Genomic DNA, 18,777 nt, shown 5'->3' on the forward strand with positions numbered 1-18,777 from the left:
TGTTTCGTGCTGCAGAACCGCCCTGATGGGGTGGGGGCCCCAAAGTGCTCTGGGAAGCCAAAGCTGCTGCTGCCTCCTCGGAGGGAAACATCTCCCCTTTCTCCCAGCTGCACCGAATCTGATGCTACCTGCTGGTATTTTTAGCCAGGAGAGATTTGGAGCTCAGCCACGTTGCCGTGAGCTGTGGGAGCGTTATCAGTGCTCAGGGCTGAGGGAGCAGGGATGGAGAGGGGTCAGCCTTCCCCATCAGCCTCTCCAGCTCGGGCTATAAATAGCAGGAGGAGCAGAGAGGAGCAGCGTGCCCTGGCCATGGGAAGGGAGGCTTTGCTGTCTGGGTGCCAGCACAGCACCCAGTCCTGCTCGGTGGGAAGAGGGAAGCGCCACGGTGGTCGCTTCCCAAGGCAGAAAGGGGAACACACGTGTGGTTCCCCTTTTACATTCATAACCAATGAGTCTGTAAATGTTTCCAAAGGTTTCCTCTCCTGTGCCAATATGCAGAGGATGTGGGTAGTTCCAGCTCATGCTCCAAGCCTGGCTTTGTTTGAACTGAGGCATTTCAGGAGATCTTTTGAGGGTCTGCCAAGAGACAGTTGTCAGGCTAACACTGCTCTTTGGGGCAGAGCTGCCAGGGATCTTTCTCGTTTTCTCTGTGCCCATCTCCTCCCTCTCCCTCAGCTCATAATGAGAGTCCATCAGCCTGGATTGTGCTCCTGTGCTCAGCACAACCTCCAGCTGGTGGGAGAGCGAGCAGAGCACTCTGAGCGTTTGAGGGGAAATCTCATCTGTGCCTGGGACTGACTGCTAAGCAGAGAAGAGCTCTCTGTGTGGGGGAGCTGCCCTGGTTTAATCTGTTGGTATCTGTTTGTTCAGATGGCCCAAGCTCCTGTGTGAGCATGTTCAGTCTTTAGTGGGGACCTGGCTGAGCTCTTCCTGGCCAACTTCAGACCAAGAAAACAAAAGCACCTACATGGGACTTGAGATAGGTGTGAACTGGTGGTGTCATTTAGACCAACTCAGCAAAAACCCTTGGAGAAGAACTAATCACATCAAAACTGTGTTAGCAATCTCAGAAAACAAAACACCTTTTATTCCTGGGGGGAGTTGCTGTTTCTCTGAGACAGCAACAGCCTGGGGTGAGGAAGGCTGGAAGCAGCGGGGTGAGCAAAGCTGGCCCAAGGCAGCCCCAGCCTAGTTGTCCTCCCAGCGCCAGCGGTGAGGGGACGATTCCCCTTTGGAAAGTTTTCTGGAACTCAGCTTCCTCCGCAAGGAGGAAAATTTGTCTCCAAGAACTTTGCGTAGCCCAGTGCTGTCCCTAGCAAAGGGCAGGTCCTTCCTGATAGCAGGCAGCTGGCCTGTGAACATTTCCCACTTAGCCAGGGCGTCCACACTCTTGTCCACTTGAGCCAGCTCCTCCTCAGAGACGTTCCTCTCCAGGGCAGCGATGCACATCTCCAGCCACAGCTCGTAATCCTTGATGCTGTCCGTGGCCTTGGTGTGCCCGGGGGGCCGGGGCTGGCCCTGCCCCTCCTGCAGGGAGCTGGGCTGCTCGTCCTGCTCCAGCTCTGGCCCCAGGGACAGGCCCTGGCTGCAGGTGTCGGGGGTCAGCGGCTCGGACAGGGAGGTCACGGCCTCGGAGTCGTTCTCGCAGCACATCCCGGAGTCGGAGCTGAACGGGAGCATGTCCTCGGAGGCTGAGAGCTCTGCTGACTCCTGCCTTGGCCACGTGGACAGCACGGTCTGTGTCCAGGCATACAGCTTCTGTGTGAGAGGAGAAAGGTTTCATTGTGGAGGATGAGAAGTGCAGTTACACCTTCCCTGTGTTTGCCAGGTAAACCTGTTTGTCTTGGGTGGCTCAGCTGCTGCTGCCACGATCCTCTCTGCCAGACAATGGGGTCAGACAGCTCCTGGTGACCCTACAAAGCAGGAGCTTTCTCTTGTCCCATTTACTTGGACTGTGGCAGAGCTGCCTCCAGTTAGATGTGGACTTTATCTGCCCTGTTATTGAAGGTGGTAAGGAGAAAACTGCACCAGATCACTCCCTGCTGTGTGAATGTGGTCTCTAGGAAAGGCAAACCAATGCCTCTCCAGAGGAAACTGTGTCATTATAGAAACTCCTCAGATAGTGGTGAGGAATTGGGTTTCATCAGGTTGTTAATGCCTCTGGTAACGTGTGTTTTATTCCCAAGAATAGCTCTTCCCCTCCTGAGCTGAAATGAACAAGTGGGAAGGCTGATTCTAGGAAAGAATTAATGAAATGAAAATGTCTGAGACAATTTCCTTTTTAAATATTAAATGCCACAATGAGGCATATAACAGGTTGCTCCTGGCACATTTGTTCCTTATGCTTTAGGGAATGAACCACAGTACTCCAGTTATCCTGGGTAAAAGGTGAACTTGTCTGCCTTGCTGCCAGTGTTGAGGTTTTTTGTGTGTTTTTCAGTTTCTCACACTCCTGTGGCCTATTTGTTCTCCTTTACTCTCTGTAGCTCCCAGTGATCCATCTGCAGAGCCCCCAGTGGCTCAGCAGTGACAGGATCAGCCTGGGCTGTCCCCACGGTGTGCCAGCACGGAGCTGGATCCGTCCCTGCTCAGCTCAGGGGAGCTGCAGTGTTTGAGGAGCAGGCAGGAGATTCCCAGCGCTGTGCAGCTCCCTTCCCTCACAGCCCCCCTCCTCCTCCCCTCCTCTATTGCTGTCTCTTCAGGCAAGTGACAGAAAGGATAAAGAGCTCAAATTGAGTGGGTGGGAGAAATCAGCCCTGCTTCCCATTTCAGTCTGAGCATGGAGCCTCGGGGAAGAATTCTGTACAGGAATAAAATGGACTCTTTCAGCTTAGCTAATCCACCCTGTCCCCTCCCTCTGGGGCAAGAAAAATTGAAAAGGGACAATTTTTCTCCTGCCTGGTCCCACCTCCAGTGGGCCTTCCCTCCCTCTGGGCTTATCCAACAAAGGCAGTGCCAGAAGCTGCAGAGGGAGCTGGGCTAGTGAAGGGGACAGCAAAGTACTGGAAAGCTGTACCAAGATTTTGTAATGGCTCTACATTCCCAAGAATAGTGAATCTGGGAAGGAATCCCAATTGCTACTTAGCCCAATTCCCAGGAATAAAAAAGGCTGTGGAGATGTGGATTTTCCAACAGTACATTTGGGCTGTCCAAGGCAAAAAAAAAAAAGGGGATAATCTACTCAGGATCACTGCCTGAATTCCCAGAATCTCTTCAATCTCTCTCATCCTTTGGGTGGCTTTTTCATTTGAACTTTGGGTGGCTTTGAAGGGCTGCAGCCTCTTATGTTCTCCTGTTTGACCAGGAAGGGATGAGCTCTGTGTGGGTTTTGTTTACCTGCAGGCAAGAGCAGCTGAAGTGGATGTCCACCCCGAGGATGTCACTGAGACCTGCTGTCTGTGTGTGTGTGGCCACTGCAAACTCATCCAGCCACCATGTGAGGACAGCCTGGGATGCTGCACAAGCAGCAGGTGGAAATGTGGAAATGTTGATTGTGGTGGGGAAACACCAGGATAATTAACTGGCTTTCAGTTTTCAAGATGACTCATGCTGGAATAATCAGCTGGGATAAAAAATGGAGTGTGGTTCTGAGTACAACTCAGATAAATAAGTTGAGGAGCTCTTTCTGCTGCCTAAGGACTGGTTTCCTGCCCCAAACTGTGTCTCAGTTGCAGATCTGAGCAGTGTTACCTGCTGCTGCTGAGGCACAGCTCGGTTCTGGCATTTCCTGTGGTTTTTAGGAGTGTCTGAAGCTGTTTTGTGGCAGGTGGGGATCTGTGATTGTTTCCAAGAGGAAATGTGACTTCAGACTTACACTTAACATGCTTGGCAAGTTAACTTTGCTCTCTGTTATTGTATCCAAATGATTTCTGCCCTCTTCTGTCCTGTTCCTTAACTATTTAATTAATCTCTGGCATTTATATCTCCTCTCAACACTATGGCAAAGCCTCTTACAGAGATTATTACAGCTGTCTTACACCAGCTTATGAGCTTTGCCTTCTCAAGGAAGCAGATGTGACATTTGGCAAGTGCATCATTCCTTAAGGTTTGTGTTCAGAGGATGCTGAGCCAATTACAGTATTTGCTGCAGGTGTAAAGGCAAAAATATGTCTAGAAAAGATGAATGCAGGTGGCCATTCTCTTCTAGAAAGCACTGGCTGGATGCTGACAGGCTGGGTGTTTAAATAAAGCAGAATTTATTTGCTTTATTTAAGCTGAATCTTCTGGTGGTCTGGGCAATTTAGACACATCTCAGACAAAGTAGGGACCAAAGAGCCACAGAGTCAGAGAAGGGTCTGGCAGCAGCACAGATAAGTGTGTGTGTTTCCCTACAGTCTTTGCCATGCTTCTGTGGATCTGATTCCATGCTGAATGAAACCAGAGGCATCTCCTTTCTCATTCTGCTCCTATCTTGTTACAAATACAACCCACAGACTTTAAAATAGGCAGTGAGGAAAATCCTGCCTCTGAGCATGATGTGTGTCAGACAGGAGGAATCACAGCCAGGGAGAAGATGGGTGCTGAGTGAGAATGGGGACATTATTTCTACTCCACCAACCATTTGGCTACTGAATCCTGCTTTTTGGACAGCAGAGGTAGAAAACCCTTTCAAGAGCTAAGAGTGTGTTAGCACTGTTCCTGATCTGTCTAAATGTGGTGAGAAAGTGGTATGGGTGAGAAAAGATGAGTTTGGGACCCTCCACATACTGGGGGTAATAATTTGGGATCCTTTCTCATAAATTTAAACAGAGGAATTGCAGCAAAGTACACACATGATGTTTCCTCCCTGTTCCCAGTAGCCCCAGGGAGGCAGAAATCCAGGGTGGCACAGGAAAGGGCGCAGCTGTGGGAATCCCTGCACTCACTGCTGCTCCTGCTTGCAGTCTGCCTGCCCTTCCCACCTCGTTTTTGGGAGTAGGAAAGTGTGGTTGGGCTGTGGCAGTGTCCCCTGGGAAGACCCAAAAGCCCTGGAAGTGTGCAGAGTGCTCTATTGGTCAGAGCCTGGGTAGAACACCCCAATGTTCAGGTGTGAGGTGCCTCAGCACCGTGCACTGAGATCGCCTGAGATCTCCTGCCTTCAGCATGCTGCTGCAGCACCTCCAGTGCTGGCGTTTGGGCTGAGCCAGCCTGGCCCTGCCCTGTCCCTGCCGCAGGAGCTCCGGGCTCGGGGCTCACCCTGTAGCGCTCGATGAGTTTGAAGCCCACGACGTGCTGCAGCTTGCGCAGGCAGATGGGGCAGGGCTCCAGCGGCCGCAGCAGCGCCTCCTCCAGGCTCAGGGCTCCCTGCATGATGCACTGCAGCCAGCGGCACGTCCCCAGCCCCATCAGGTGGCAGATCTCATGGCAGGTCACCTGGCAGGGAAGCAAAGATCGCAGCAGGGCATGGTGAGCATGGTCATTCCTGTTACTGCTGCCCCCTCCTCTTCCTCCTCTGCTGTTCCACTTTCCCTGCTCCCCCACAGTCTGACCAAGCTCCTGCTCAGCAATGGCACTTCCCTAGCCCAGGCATGTCCAAGGTGACAGGAGAACCTGGCTGCCTCTTCCCAGCTCCATGTTTGTGTTCAGGAAAAGGAGGGGTGGGTGAGGCAGATGTGGGGAGCCCTGTAGGCAGAATGTTTGGTGCTGCTGCTGCTCTTCCTCAAGGACAATGTGGTGGTTTTTGTTGTTTTAGGGGTTTTTTAAAGAGGAAAACCAGTCCCACTGAGGCCTGAAAAGAGCAGCACAGGCTGTGTGAGAAATGTGCAAGAAGCTGTTGGCAATAACAGATCTGAGTCCTTCCAGAACAGACTCCATTAACATTTGTGCCAAAGCAGAAAACTGAGCTGGAGTCAGCTGGCCAAGCATGACTGCCTTGGGAATTGGCAACTGTGGAAAGGCTGAGGATGGAGGACTCCTCTCCTCCTCCAATTGCCACCTAATATAATTTAAAATTATTACAGGAAGAGGTCTCAAACTAGAAAATCCTGAGCAAATACCAGGGGAGCAAAGGGAAGTGGCTTTGAAAGTGCTGGTGTGCCTGCTCTGTGTGGGCCAGCTTGGGGAGGAGCACTGGAGGCTGAGTTGGAATATGGCAGATGTTGGGATGAGGGAGGACAGCACTCATGAAGAGATGTGTTGGAGGTGAGGGGGCTTCAAGGGCTCAGCATTTATATAGATGACTTGGCTGAGATATTATTCTCTATTCTTCTCCATCCATGTAACAGGGATGGCACAGGGACCCCTCCCCTGACAGATGTCAGTGTCTGAGGAGGACAGAGTCACCCTTTGCAGCCATCCATTAGTTACACACAGCCCCACCAGATATTCTGATTATCCTTCAAGTGCCCTATCAGCCCTGCTGTGCCTGACAAGAAAAATACTCAGGATTACCCAAGCATGAGCCTGGGAGCTGGGCAGGGCTGTTTCAGTCCTGCTCCATGACACAGTCTGTTTAGTGGATGGTGTCCCTGCCTGTGGTAGGGATTTGGGACAAGATGGTCTTTAAGGTCCCTTTCAACCCAAACCATTCTGAGACAAGTCCTGTAGCCTCCCCATAAGTGATGTTGTCACTTGCTCCAGTGGTGAGGGGAGGAGGAGCTGTCCATGCAGTGCACTAAAATGGAAGCTCTTTATGTCTGAATTCAGTGTGGGCTTAGCTGTGGCTGCCTGTGCTTCTGGGAGCAGTCTCATGGCTGTTTCACTGGGCTGAGGCCTGTTTTGTGCCCTGGCCTGCAATATTTAACCCTACCCAGGAAGAAGCACAGGGTGCAGGAGGTTGCTGGTCCTACCTTACAGCACTGCACCATCTCCTGGGCACTGAACTGCAGGGTCCTCTCTCTGCCCTCCTTGCTGACTTCACACAGCTCTTCCTTCTGCGTGGGTGGGTTCAGGCTGCTACAACCAGCCTGGGGGAAATCCCCAGAAAACCTGGCAAAGCTGCAGACTCCCACTTCTGTGAAGAGAGAGGAGTAAAGTCAGGCATCTGCTCTTTTACAGCTGTCTCTCACCTTAGGCAGCCTGAAAATACAGCTGTGGGAGCACAGTCCAGCTGGGCACACTGGGTATGGTAAGACCCACTCCCCCAAAGGTTGGTATCACCTCTGCCTGGATCAGGAGCTCTGATCCCCCTAATTTCACATTGGGGGAAAGTTCCTCTTACCAGGGAACAGCAAATTAAGGATGAGATTTTGCTATTCCAGTCTCACAGGGAAGGGCTTTTTGGAACAGTGCTGCCTTATTCCCACACTGTGCTGGATCACCATGGGACACCAGCCCACCTTGTCCTGGCAGGAATTTGCTGAATGTGAAGCTCCAGGTTTCACATGGGTAAAGGTCCAGCAGGGTAAGTCCCAGGACACACAGGGCATCCATGGGCTTGTTGTTCTTCAGGAAATTCAGGATCCCATCTGCACAAAAACAAGAAAGATGCTCATTTAAATGAGGAATCCCTGGAAGGCACAGAGCCAGAATTTCTGCTGCTGATGGGGAGGAGGATGTAATCCAAGCCCACAGGCAGGCAGAGCTGCTGGATTCATCATCTCAGGTGGAGAACCATGGCTGTGTAGCCCATCTCTCAAATCAGAGAGGACTTGAATTTGGAAGTGGTGCTGGGCACAGAGTCAAAACAAAGCAGAGATGCTGATGAATTCAGTACTAACCCGTGGAAATGAGCACCTGGGAGCAGAATTTCCCTACAGGCAGTTCAGAACTGAGCTGGAACAGCCCCAGGGCTGCAGTGCTGGGTCTGTGCTGAGCATGTGCTGCCCATGGTACCTGCAAACACCTCATTCCAGGTGGATGTTTGTGCAGCGCAAGTTGAGCAGCTGGCAAACCCAGTCCCCTGGGGAACTTGTGACTCTTGAACCCAAATTTCCTATCATGAAAGGCCTGTGAGTTCTCCCTCTGCACCACCCAGGCCAATAATTTACTTTGGCTGTGGACAGGGGATGGGAGAACTCAGACTTGCACCAAATCAACAGAGCCTTCCCGCAGAGCTGATCCGATCCAGAGCTGGACCTAAACATAATAGCAGTGAAAAACACAAACAGCAGAGGAAAATATGATGAAAGCCACTTTGTTTTTTATTCCTGTTTCCAGCCTCAAAGCTCTGGCCTTTCCATGGGAACAGGATTTCTGCCTTTTCACTCCCTTCCTCATCCCCTCCCGGCGCAGGCAATGAAGGCTGTGTCAGGCATTTCCTAGGGCAGAGCTCGTGCCCGTGTGCCAGGCTGGTGTCTCTGTGGGCTCCCTGCTGCTGATCCTGGCTCACCTGCGTGGAGCTGCACCCTGTCCGAGTCCCGGCTGTGGCGGAAGCAGCAGTGGATGGAGGAGACTGGGATGGAGGGAAGGCACTTCACACGCAGGCCCAGGAAGAAAGACTCCACACAGCTCTGCAGGGAATCCAGCAGCGAGAGCCCAGCGGGGCCTTCGATTAAATCTGAGGGGAGAAGCTCTCTGTCAGTGCCTCACAGCCAGGGTGAGCTTTAGGCTCTGATGGGGTTTTGTGGCACTGGCCACAGCAACTGGAGAGGCTGGATCATTCTGGAGCTCATTGCTTACTCTGGGATGTGGTGAACACCTCTGGGTGGTTATGGATATAGAGGAGGAGAGGGAGCTCTTTCTAAGAGGTTGCTCAAGGCATTAGTATGCTCTCATTAGCAGAGCAGATGTGCTGGAAGGTTTTCTCCTGCTTAAGTTGTGCAGAATGATTAACGTGGGAACGGGTGGCTGTGTTTAATGAACCATCAGAGACAGACCTCCAGAAATGCTGGTTTTTCCAGCATTGTTTCATACTTTGATATACATATATGCATAAATTCATAGCGAGCCTCACCCAGGGGCACACATACCATTTATATGGCAGGTCTACCACCACAACTTGTGACTCTGGACTGGGGGCATGTCAGAGCCCTGCCTGTTACACTTGTCTTTGCTCTGGCCATTGCATTTGCAGGTGAGTCCTTAGAGGAGGGTGTTAGCAGCACTCAGCACCACCCACCGCCCCCCTGTGCCTCTCCAGGCAGCCCAGTGAAGATCCCCCCATTACCTATAGGCTGCAGGTAAATGTGCTTTCGACAGAAGTTCTGCTTCCTCCTCAGCATGGCGTGGTAGAAGGTCTCGAAGTCCTCGGGGGCATCGGGGTGGCTGAGCAGCCAGTCGAAGGCCGTGCGGATGAGCAGCGTGCAGAACAGCGTGCGCTGGGGGTTGTAGGCCTCGGACAGGAACAGCTTCTCGGCCCTGGAGAAGGCCTTGGCGTAGAGCTCCTGCAGCGCGGGGTCCGTGGAGATGAGCGCGTCCTTCAGAGCGCGGGGCCCGAAGCTGAACTCCTGCGCGTGTTTGCACTGCAGCATGGCGGGTTTGCGCGGCGGCGGCGCGGCCTGAGGGAGGGGACACGGCCGTCAGCACCCGGCCTCGCCAGGGACTGGAAAACTCGTCATGCCTGGGGGACACAGCCATCAGTGCCCGGCCTTGTCAGGGACAGGGAAGTGCCTCACATTTGGGGGACACGGCCATCAGCACCAGGCCTTGCCACAGATGGGACACGGCCATCAGCGCCTGGCCTCAGCAGGGATAGGAAAACTCTTCACATTTGGGGGACATGGCCATCAGCGCACGGCCTCGCCAAGGACAGAAAAGCGCCTCAGACTTGGGGGACATGGCCTCGGTGCCCAGCATCAGCAGGGACGGGAAAACTCCTCATGTGTGGGGGACACGGCCGTCAGCACCCGGCATTGGCAGGGGATAGGAACCCTCACACCTGGCGGACATGGCCATCAGCACCGAGCCCTGGCAGAGACAGGAAAGCTCCTCACGCTTGGCCCTTGCAGCAATGAGCACCAATACCCCAGCTGCAGGGTGTGGTGGGATTCTATAAACACTGCACACTGTGCTCCAGGCCCTATGCTCCATGTGGGAGAGGCTGTTATGGGTTCTCCACATCCCCATGGATGTCACTGGCCAGGGGACCCTCTCCCAGGACATGGTGCTCAAAAATGCACAGCCCCAAAATGGTGCTGGGTGTCCTGAGTAAACCAGACGGCTTGACTGGTTTGGGGTTTTTGGTGCTCTATCCTGAAGCCCCAATAAGATGGGAAATACCTCTGAGTGTTGTGTAACTGGTTGCACTGGACCTTGTAGGCTGTGGTGCTCCTATTTGCTTGGGATAAACCACACTCCTTGGAACAAGTCCATGTCAGGAACAAAGAGGCTGATGTTGGTCTTTATCTGTTGATCAGAAGCCTAGACTTCTGCCTCATCTGACACCAGTGAAAGCAGCTGTTCTCTGGTGACAATTTCCTCTAACGCCTTTTAATCCTAGCTATTATCCCAGGGTTCCCAGTGCTGTTGTCAGGCCGCAGGATTTGGGGAGGTTTGCCCAGCCAAGGTGGGACTTGCTGTGCGAGGCTGGTGGTGCCTCTCTAGCAGGACATGCTCGGGCCCATTGCCATCGTGTCCTTTCATGAACAGCTTCATGTCACACTGTGTTAGCATCAGCACGCTGGGGATGATGTCAAGTGGTAAATAAAGAGCAAATGAAAGCCTGCAGCACAAAGAAACTAATTTGGAGCATCCTGGAAATATCCTCTCCAGGATCCTGTCTAAGGCCAGTATTCCCCAAAGCTGCAGAATTCCTATTCCTACTTCTATTCCTTATTCCTATTCCTAGCACCTATTTCCCACTGCAGTTTACGCACTTGGAGAGGTGCCAGTGAACACCTTGGGGAGAGGGAAGAAAAAGAGAAAACAAAGCACAACCCCCCATGACTAATCCATGTCTGGGTTTTTCCTTTTTGTAAGGAGACCATGCCAAGCAGAACTGGAGCATTTTGGAGCAGTGCTTTGAGCTTTTTGCCTACCACAGGTAAGTGTTCCACCTGTTCACAGCAGAATGGGAAATTTGGGGAATATGTGCACAAAAGCCCAGGGTTTCCAGGAATCAGTGTTACCTTCCTCTAGGCAAGTTCATAGTAACTTAAAAGGAGCCAGAAAAACTTTCTGGCTTTCTGACACCAAATGCATCAGCTGCTGACCATCACTGCTCTAGCAGCAGCATTCAATCACAGGGAAAAAAAATAGAGAGATTAAATATTTTAAGGAGGAACTGGTTCAGTATATAACTTAAGTAGGTCTTTAGCCTAGTTCTGCTAGGCAAGTGGCATTCAGTGGCCCCTGAGGACATCAATATGATTAAGAAAATTCAATATTTAAAAAAAGTAGTACCAACATGAGCCAAAGCCTCTCCTCAGTTATGCAGAGGTGGTTTGCACTGTGAGAGGAAAGTGGCAGCCCATTAAAATTAACAGTGCATTCCTTCTCATCTAACCCTTGGGAAGAGCTGTGTGTGTATTGGTAGTCCTTAAAAGGGCTCATTTAGTGTGATCTTTTCTGTCTCTAAGAGTGTGTAGCTTGGAGTGGGAGTGGAAAAGCAGTTTTCTTTCATTTTTGCAAGCTTTGTATTTCACTTGCATTAAAGGCTGACAGCAGGTGGCATGGGGGGACCTGAAGTGCTACAAGGTTCCTAATCCAGTGAAAGTTTAGAAAAAAATCTGTGATATTTTCTCTGTTCTTCTTACTGCCCAAAATTGTCCAAATTGTTCCAGCAGGTTTTTCCAGGGAGCAGCAAGAGTTTCTCTGAAGTTTCCCTGCACTTGGTGACCCAAATCTCTACACTTCTGACTTCCTTCCAGATTTGGGAGCACAAAGAGAGAGTCTGACCCCAGCAGGTCATCAGGAGTTCTGCCTTGGATTAGGGTGAAGATTGGCATTTTCCTAATGGACAAGATTTCACTTGTTCTGCACAACGTTAAATCCAAGCATCCTTTTCCTGGTGATTGCAGAATGTCCACTGGGAGCTCTTGGCAATTTTCAGCTCCCTGTGATGCTTTTGCCTGCCCAGTGCAAGTCAAGGAAGAGACATTGCACTTGGTCCAGGTCGAGACTGATCGTGTTAAAGGATTTAAATTTCAGTTTCTGGAAGCATGAGCTGCTTTCATTAATGTTTTGGGCAACAACTGGAGTGTTGGCCTGGGGAGGGGGAGCTGGTCAGAAAATGAATGGATTTTTCTCAGCTAAATGGGAAGCAGCAAAGAGTGGATGTATGTGACAGCAAATACAATGCGTGCACAGTCCTGTAAGTGTTCCCCTCAGGGTCCCTCGTGGAGTGCAGTGTGAGCCCAAAGCTATGGGATATACATTGTTCCCCTAGACTTCCTAAAAGGGGACATTCACCCAGCTCCAGACATTCCAGCTGTGTCCATGGCTGTTCTGTGATGCTCCTCATGCCCAAGGGTGCCCATGACGACGCTTCAGTGGTTCAAAAGCTCAGGCACAGGGAGGCATTTGCAGGAATTTAGTCTGGAATTGCATGTGCCTCCTTCTCCTGGAGAGTCTGGCTTTGCTTGCAACAGAACAGCTCAACCCATTACACTCCCCAAATCCAAGACAATTACTTCTCTTTAGTAAGTTTTCTAAAATACTTCAATGGAGAAAATTAACGCTTCAGAAAAATTTTATGTACCAACTTTAGTGGTTGAAAACAGAAGCTCTTTTACCACATTAGCCATAGTAGATGTTATTTGTCTCGGTCTAATATATGGATGTGGTGTTTAATTTAACTGGAGCAGAGCTACAGGGCTTTATAATTTTAGTTCTTGTGCTGAGGGTGCCTGGTGTAACTCCCTGAGGCTCAGGAGGGAATGGCACTTGGGCTTGGATAGTTTCTTTCCCAACTCAGTTTTTAAGATGACAAAGTGAGGATGAAGAAGTGCAAGCACCAATGCATCCTCCTGCCCTTCAGGTATTTCAGAAGATGTTCTGCCTTTAAAGAGGCTGATTTGGCCCCTTGTTAAATAACAAGCTGTGGGACCTGACCAGCAAGTCCTGGGGAGGAGAAAGTAACTCCTTTTGTTTAAAAGGCCAGTAATTTGTAGTTGTACTTAGGAAAATGCTTTAAGCAAAATAATAATCTAGAGATCTGCTGCAAGTGGAGACACTCCCCATATCCACTCCTGTTCTGTTTTTTATTTTACCATTAGGAAAACATCCTGTTCCCAGTACACATTTTGTTGCTCCATCTCACAGCCATTTGCTAACATTGTAATTTTTCCTAAACCAGGAGTAACTGTGTTGGACCACATGAGATCCATGAAGGTTGGACCTGATGATCTTAGAGGTCTCTCCAACCTCAGTGATTCTGTGATGTGAAGGAGCAACCAAAGTCCCCGTGTGCAGGATGGAACATGTGGAGGATCCAGGGGCAGGGAAGGAGCCTTGCTGGGGATCTCATCCAGTCCCTGGAGATTTTCCTCTTTTTCTGTTATTTGCATATTTCATAGCATCCATCATCACCTCCACACAGGGCAGAGGAGACACAGAGAACCCAAAGGTTTTGGCACTTGGCTCCTTGTTTTTTCCTGCCTGTCTTTTCCAGCCTTCCCCAAGGATTAAATTGTAGGACCCCAATTGTGGCCTTTCTGCTCGTGGTGCTCCACAAGGCAGAAGATCCAACACACTCCCTGAGGCTTTCAGCACCACTCTGAGGTTTCAGACCAGATTGGGCACATTACACAAATCTCTTTACTATGGAACTGACAGATTGTGTTTTCATGGTGAGTGTTTTCACAAGAAACACCCCAAAACCCAGGCTCAGCACGAGACACCTGAGCAGTCTGTACACTCCCTTTCCCACAGTAACCTGTTAATGTGCTTCATGTGCAATTCAGGTTACTCATAAATAATTCTCTCTGCAAATCAGACACATATAAATTATTCTCTGTAATTGAAAATTACCTATGAATTATTCTGTTTGTAATTCATAGATATGTCATTTATTCTCTAATATATTGACATTGCTTTCTTGGATAGATATGCCTGGGGCTGACAGAAACAGGATGATTTCCAAAGGCCAGGGCAATATCATACAGTGTGAGCTCATTTGGGATATTCTGACAAGATAGGGATGGTCTTGTGTGAAGAAATTCCATGTACAGGTCCAGAAAGGGCACTCAGTGCATTATGAAGTTATTTGGTATCATATAGAATTTGACCCTAACATTGCAAAGATTGTATAATTTTTCAGGTCTTTCTAAAGTTATTTATTTTATAAGCTAACTTGTAAGTAACTTCTAGTTCTCACTCTCCCAAAGGCACTGCAGATGCACAGAAGGAGATTCCCTCTGTTCCCTTCCCCTCTCAGCTCTTGTGAAGTAATTGGAGGCAAACTGACTTTACCTGGCTCTTTGTGTGTCAGAGGGACATTAGCAGGGTCTCTTAACACTGATTAATTACCTTTGGTAGGTGCTGTACTGTAAACAAGCAGTGATAGTGCAGAAAATTCATCGCCAGTCAACAGAAATGGAAAGCCCAGAGCAAACATAACGAGCGATAACTAATTATCAACACATGCTCCAGTTACTTAATAGCTCTTTCCCTGAGATTTGCACTGGGTGTCTGCTACTGCAGACACCCAGCTTCTCCTTTTTAGTGCTTCCCAGTATTGCACCCATGACAGCCTGAAAGCAATTTTCTCAATTTATTTGTTTACAGGTATAGAAAGAGATTTTTCTTGACTGAGAAGCTCTGCTCCAAATAAAATTCTCACTGGTCCAGCTCCTTCCTCACGGAGCTCAACACAGAGCCAGGCTTTGCCTGCTGAGTAGGCTCAGCTCCTGGGGTCACACCAAATCTCTTTGCCCAGGCTCAGACCTGGTTTTGAGATACTCAGCAGTTTTCAGAACCAATCCCCTCTGCTCACAGAGAAAATCCACTCTGGACCTGCTCAGCCCTCTGCTTGCACCCCCATGGAGCTCTGGCATCCTCTGTCCAGTTGGCATTAAGTGGCCACAGAGCACTGAGTCAGATCTGTGAGTGTTCCAGCCCAGAAACTCAGATAAAGCATTCTGGCCTCACGTAGTGCCAGATCCCAATAATATTTGTGTGTAATGTCTCTAGAATATGTCTGTGGCTCAGAAACAGATGGTCTTGGGAAGAGTCATTCCTGGTGCTGTGGAAAGCTTCAGGGATTCACACGTGCAGTTACCAGGAGGAGAAGCTGCCTGTCCTATTGGAGCTGTGATTGATGTGTTTCTGCTGCAAGACTCAGCCCTGGAAGTTTGTCCTCCCAGGAATCTGCCTCATTAATTAACTTGGACTGCTGGACAACTTAGATGGACAACTCCACAATATGCAAAAAAGGTTTGCAAGGTGAAAGACAAGACTTGTAAAGGTCATTAAATACCTAAGATGGAGGCAGATGCTTCCTTTTGTCCTTATTTAAATATTCTTATTTAAGTGTTCTTAAGTATTTAAGAACACATACACGTCCACTTTGCCTTTGATTTTGTTTTATGTTAAAGCCTGCTCTCTCAATGTGCTGTGCTTCATTTTAATACGTCCTGAGGACATACATTATCCCTCGGTTCAGCCTTCTCTTCCACAGGTTTTATTTATTCTATGCTCGTACAAAGCACTACCCTATTTTTCAGTGCCTGCCATTTGAGGCTTTCTAAGTGTCACACAAACATTCATGAACTTCTCTGTGCTAGCCTGCAGAAAGTAAGCTGGCAGTACGTGCCTTTCCCCCTCCTCCCCCTCATCACCCATTTATTCACCATTTTCAGAGTTTTCTCTGTTCGTTTTAGTCTGGTTCAAGTGCCTGTGCTGCTTCTCCCATGCACACATGTGATGAAGGGCTGCCTGTGTTCTCCTTCCCTGCCTCTGACATGAAACAATCCTCCACAATCCATGTCTGCGTGCTGTGCACTCGCTAACCAGAGATCCAAAAGCACGGAGCAGCATCTATCAGAGCTGTACAACAAACGCAGCACTGCAGAGATAGCCGAGCTCTAATCACTCAGCTCCAGGCACTTTGCTCTTCATCATACTTGTCTAGACAGACTAAATGGTCTCTGCGAGACAGCCCCGGTGTCAGCCAGGGAAGCGGCTGCGTTTTCCATACGGATGAACTCCCAAACAGGTACGGCCGAGGGTGGGTATTCCCTGGAGCACGGGCGGAGTGAAAGCGCCTCATCCCGCGGTGAAAAGGTAAAAAGGCTCGGGGATGCGGTGCCGCCTCCTCCCAGCACAGCCAGAGCTTTTTAAGCGGTGCCGCCAGGTCGGGGATGTTTGTGGGCATTTCACAGCCCAGGGGAAGGAAGGGGCTCCGGGGTGTAACTACCGGAGCCAGCATGGATGGGGGGGACACCGACAGAGCCCAAAGCCACGGTAGGGGCCGCCTGTAGCTGATCAGCAGCCAGCGCTGATCGGGGCTACTGCGTGCGAGGCATGTTCTGGAAGGGCTGCAGGAGCTGCTCCTGGGACACCTGAACAGCCCCGGCCCCGCTGAGGTGGAAAAGGGGCTGTGGATGCTGGTCCCCGGTGCGGGAATCACACGGGTGGGTGTGCAGGGAGGGAATGAGTCCCCCAGCACTCTGGGACGATGCACCAAGCACGAACACCGAGCTCAGCCCGGCACCGCAAACCCCCGGAGGGTGCACCGAGAGTGCCCGGGCAGGACCTCCGGAGCCCTGGGGATGCTGACCGCAGCGCCGTCCCTGATCCCCGGCGGGAGATGCCCCGAGCGCGGTCACCAGCCCCCGCAGGAGGATGCCCTAAAACGTGACCCGCCGCCACCGGGGGAGGATGCCCCGAGCACGGCCACCATGGCCCGCGGAGCGATGCTGTGGCCGGGAAGCGCTGCTCGTTCCCCGGGAGATGCCCCGAGCGTGGCCGCCCTCACCCGCGGAGCGGTGCCCGTCACCCCGGGGCGGTGCCCGTCACCCACCTGGGGTCCCGCCGCACTCCGGGGCCGCCCGGACCCTCCTTCCCGCCTGGCCGTGCCCTCCCCCGCTGAGGCGACCCCGCGACACCCCCGATCTGCCCGGGGGGACAGGACAGGACAGGACAGCACTCACCGCCGGCCGGGCCGGGACTGCGGAGGCCGGGAGGAGCGGCAGGGCCGGGGCACCCGGCTCGGGGCTGGCGAGGCGGAGCGGAGCCCGGCAGCGGCGGCGGCGGCAGGAGGAGCAGCAGCAGGAGGAGGAGGAGGAGGAGGAAGAAAAGGGGGAGCAAAGGGGGGCTCGGCCCCGCCGCCGGGAGCCCGCGGGATTCGCCGAGCGGCCGCGCAGAGCCGCCTCCTGCCGCGCCAGGGGCAACCGCCGGGGGGCGCCCGCGGGGAGCGGCCGGGAGAGGGGACACCGCGACAGGGACGGGACACGGGGACAGGACTGGGGGATAGGGACAGGGGGACGGAGATAGGACACGGGGACAGGGGTAGGACACGGGGTGAGAGAGGGACACGGGGATAGAGACAGGACGGGGGGACAGGGACAGGGCACGGGGTGAGAGAGGGATACCGAGTCCGGGAGGGGACACGAGTTGGAGGCACAGGACACGGGGTGCGGAAAGGGCACGGGGTGCGCGAAGCAGATGGAGATTGGGAGCAGGACACGGGGTGCGGGTGGCAGACACGGGGAGCGGCAGGGGACACGGGGTGCAGGAAGGACACGGGGTGCGGGGTCGGGACGGGCCCGGTGGCGGCGGTGGCGGCGGGTCCCGCTGGGCTGCCGGAGCCCGGAGAGGGCAGGGAGCGCACGCGGCCCCGGTTTGGGGAAGCGCACTCCCCAGAGAGCCCGGGCGGAGCAGCGCGGCGCTGCCGGGGGGTGGGAACCCTTTAATCTGCGCTCCAACGAGAGCCGGGATGTCTGGGGACTGGTTGTGCCGGTGGCTGGTGCCATCCCCGCCCTGGAGCCGTGTTTGCATTCGCCTTGATGCCTCGCTCGCAGCATCGCTCCCACATGACCCGGATGCATTTCTGTGTCCCACGATGTCCTTTAATTCGGGAATATTATCTGTTCTTGGAAAGGTTAATTACATTGAAGGAGTGGATCTCTGTTCCCATTTCTTCATGGCTTCATTTATTCTGCCTTTCATGTTTTGATCCTCTTCAGCGCTTTGATCCCTCACTTCTGCCATCCCTGGATGGGAGGAAGAAGGAATACCCGGGCTGGGACGCAAGTGTGTCCCTAAGTGACATAAACTCACATTAGGAAAAAAAATATATTTTACAGCCTCAGGGGCTGTAGCAGTGCTGGCAGCCCAAATGCCATCTGCGCACCCAGCACAACCTTGGGGCTTGCAAGGGCCACCAGGATGTCCTGGACCTGTCGTGGCCGATGACTGCATGCCATGCTGCAGGATTAGCGAGCAGCAGGATGAGAGCATCCCTGCTGCAGCCTGCGTGCCTGGGACCTGCATTGCTCTGAAGGCACTGGCAGCATCACTGGTGAAAAATTGCCCTAATTTGCTGCTCTCATAATCAGGCCAAGGCAAAGCAGCAGCTTCTCCTGGCAGCAGACACTGCTCGTGAATCTTCCTTGTGGGAAACCTTCCTGAGATTCAGCGTGTGGGAAAGGCAGGAGGGAATTCTGAGGCCTTGCAACAGCATCTTCTTCCACTTCAGCTGCTACCCAAAGCACAGGAGATGCCCTCTTAGCTGTTTTAATTGGTTGCTGCTTGTAATGAGACTTTATTTGTATTAATTACTTAAATTATGTATTTATGAGTTGCTCTGAGTACACCATCAACATGTTTAGAGCCATAACAAGAGTCAGCTCCTACACGAGGAAGCTGTGAAGTGGAAAACCAGATGCACTGATACAGTGTGCTCCCAAAATGCACAATTATTTTTTTGTTGAACCTCTTGTAAACTTAAAAATTAGTAGTTGGCTTGGCTGCCAGCCCACTGACTGACCAGCACAGGTAAACAGCGCTGGTGTTGTGGTTAAATGTTCTCATAATGAT

General features: G+C 51.8%; 1 protein-coding gene across 2 annotated transcripts; it reads right to left on the reverse strand.

The window, feature by feature from the left end:
- Positions 1 to 1,057: 1,057 nt before the first annotated feature.
- Positions 1,058 to 17,651, reverse strand: AMZ1 (archaelysin family metallopeptidase 1). 2 transcript variants are annotated; one of them, XM_005487404.4, is made up of 7 exons: positions 16,890 to 17,651; positions 9,026 to 9,356; positions 8,249 to 8,416; positions 7,257 to 7,385; positions 6,768 to 6,931; positions 5,176 to 5,352; positions 1,058 to 1,758 (listed from the first exon to the last, which is right to left on the reverse strand). In XM_005487404.4, the coding sequence occupies exons 2-7, from the start codon at positions 9,327 to 9,329 to the stop codon at positions 1,189 to 1,191; spliced, it is 1,512 nt and encodes a 503-aa protein (XP_005487461.2). In that variant the 5' UTR covers positions 9,330 to 9,356; positions 16,890 to 17,651; the 3' UTR covers positions 1,058 to 1,188. The 2 variants fall into 2 exon arrangements, with proteins under 2 accessions (XP_005487461.2, XP_074409354.1); XM_074553253.1 differs by lacking the exon at positions 16,890 to 17,651 and adding an exon at positions 16,760 to 16,881.
- Between the last annotated feature and the right edge of the window lie 1,126 nt (positions 17,652 to 18,777).

This window comes from Zonotrichia albicollis, chromosome 16 (genome assembly GCF_047830755.1).
Source record: "Zonotrichia albicollis isolate bZonAlb1 chromosome 16, bZonAlb1.hap1, whole genome shotgun sequence".
Taxonomy (NCBI): domain Eukaryota; kingdom Metazoa; phylum Chordata; class Aves; order Passeriformes; family Passerellidae; genus Zonotrichia; species Zonotrichia albicollis.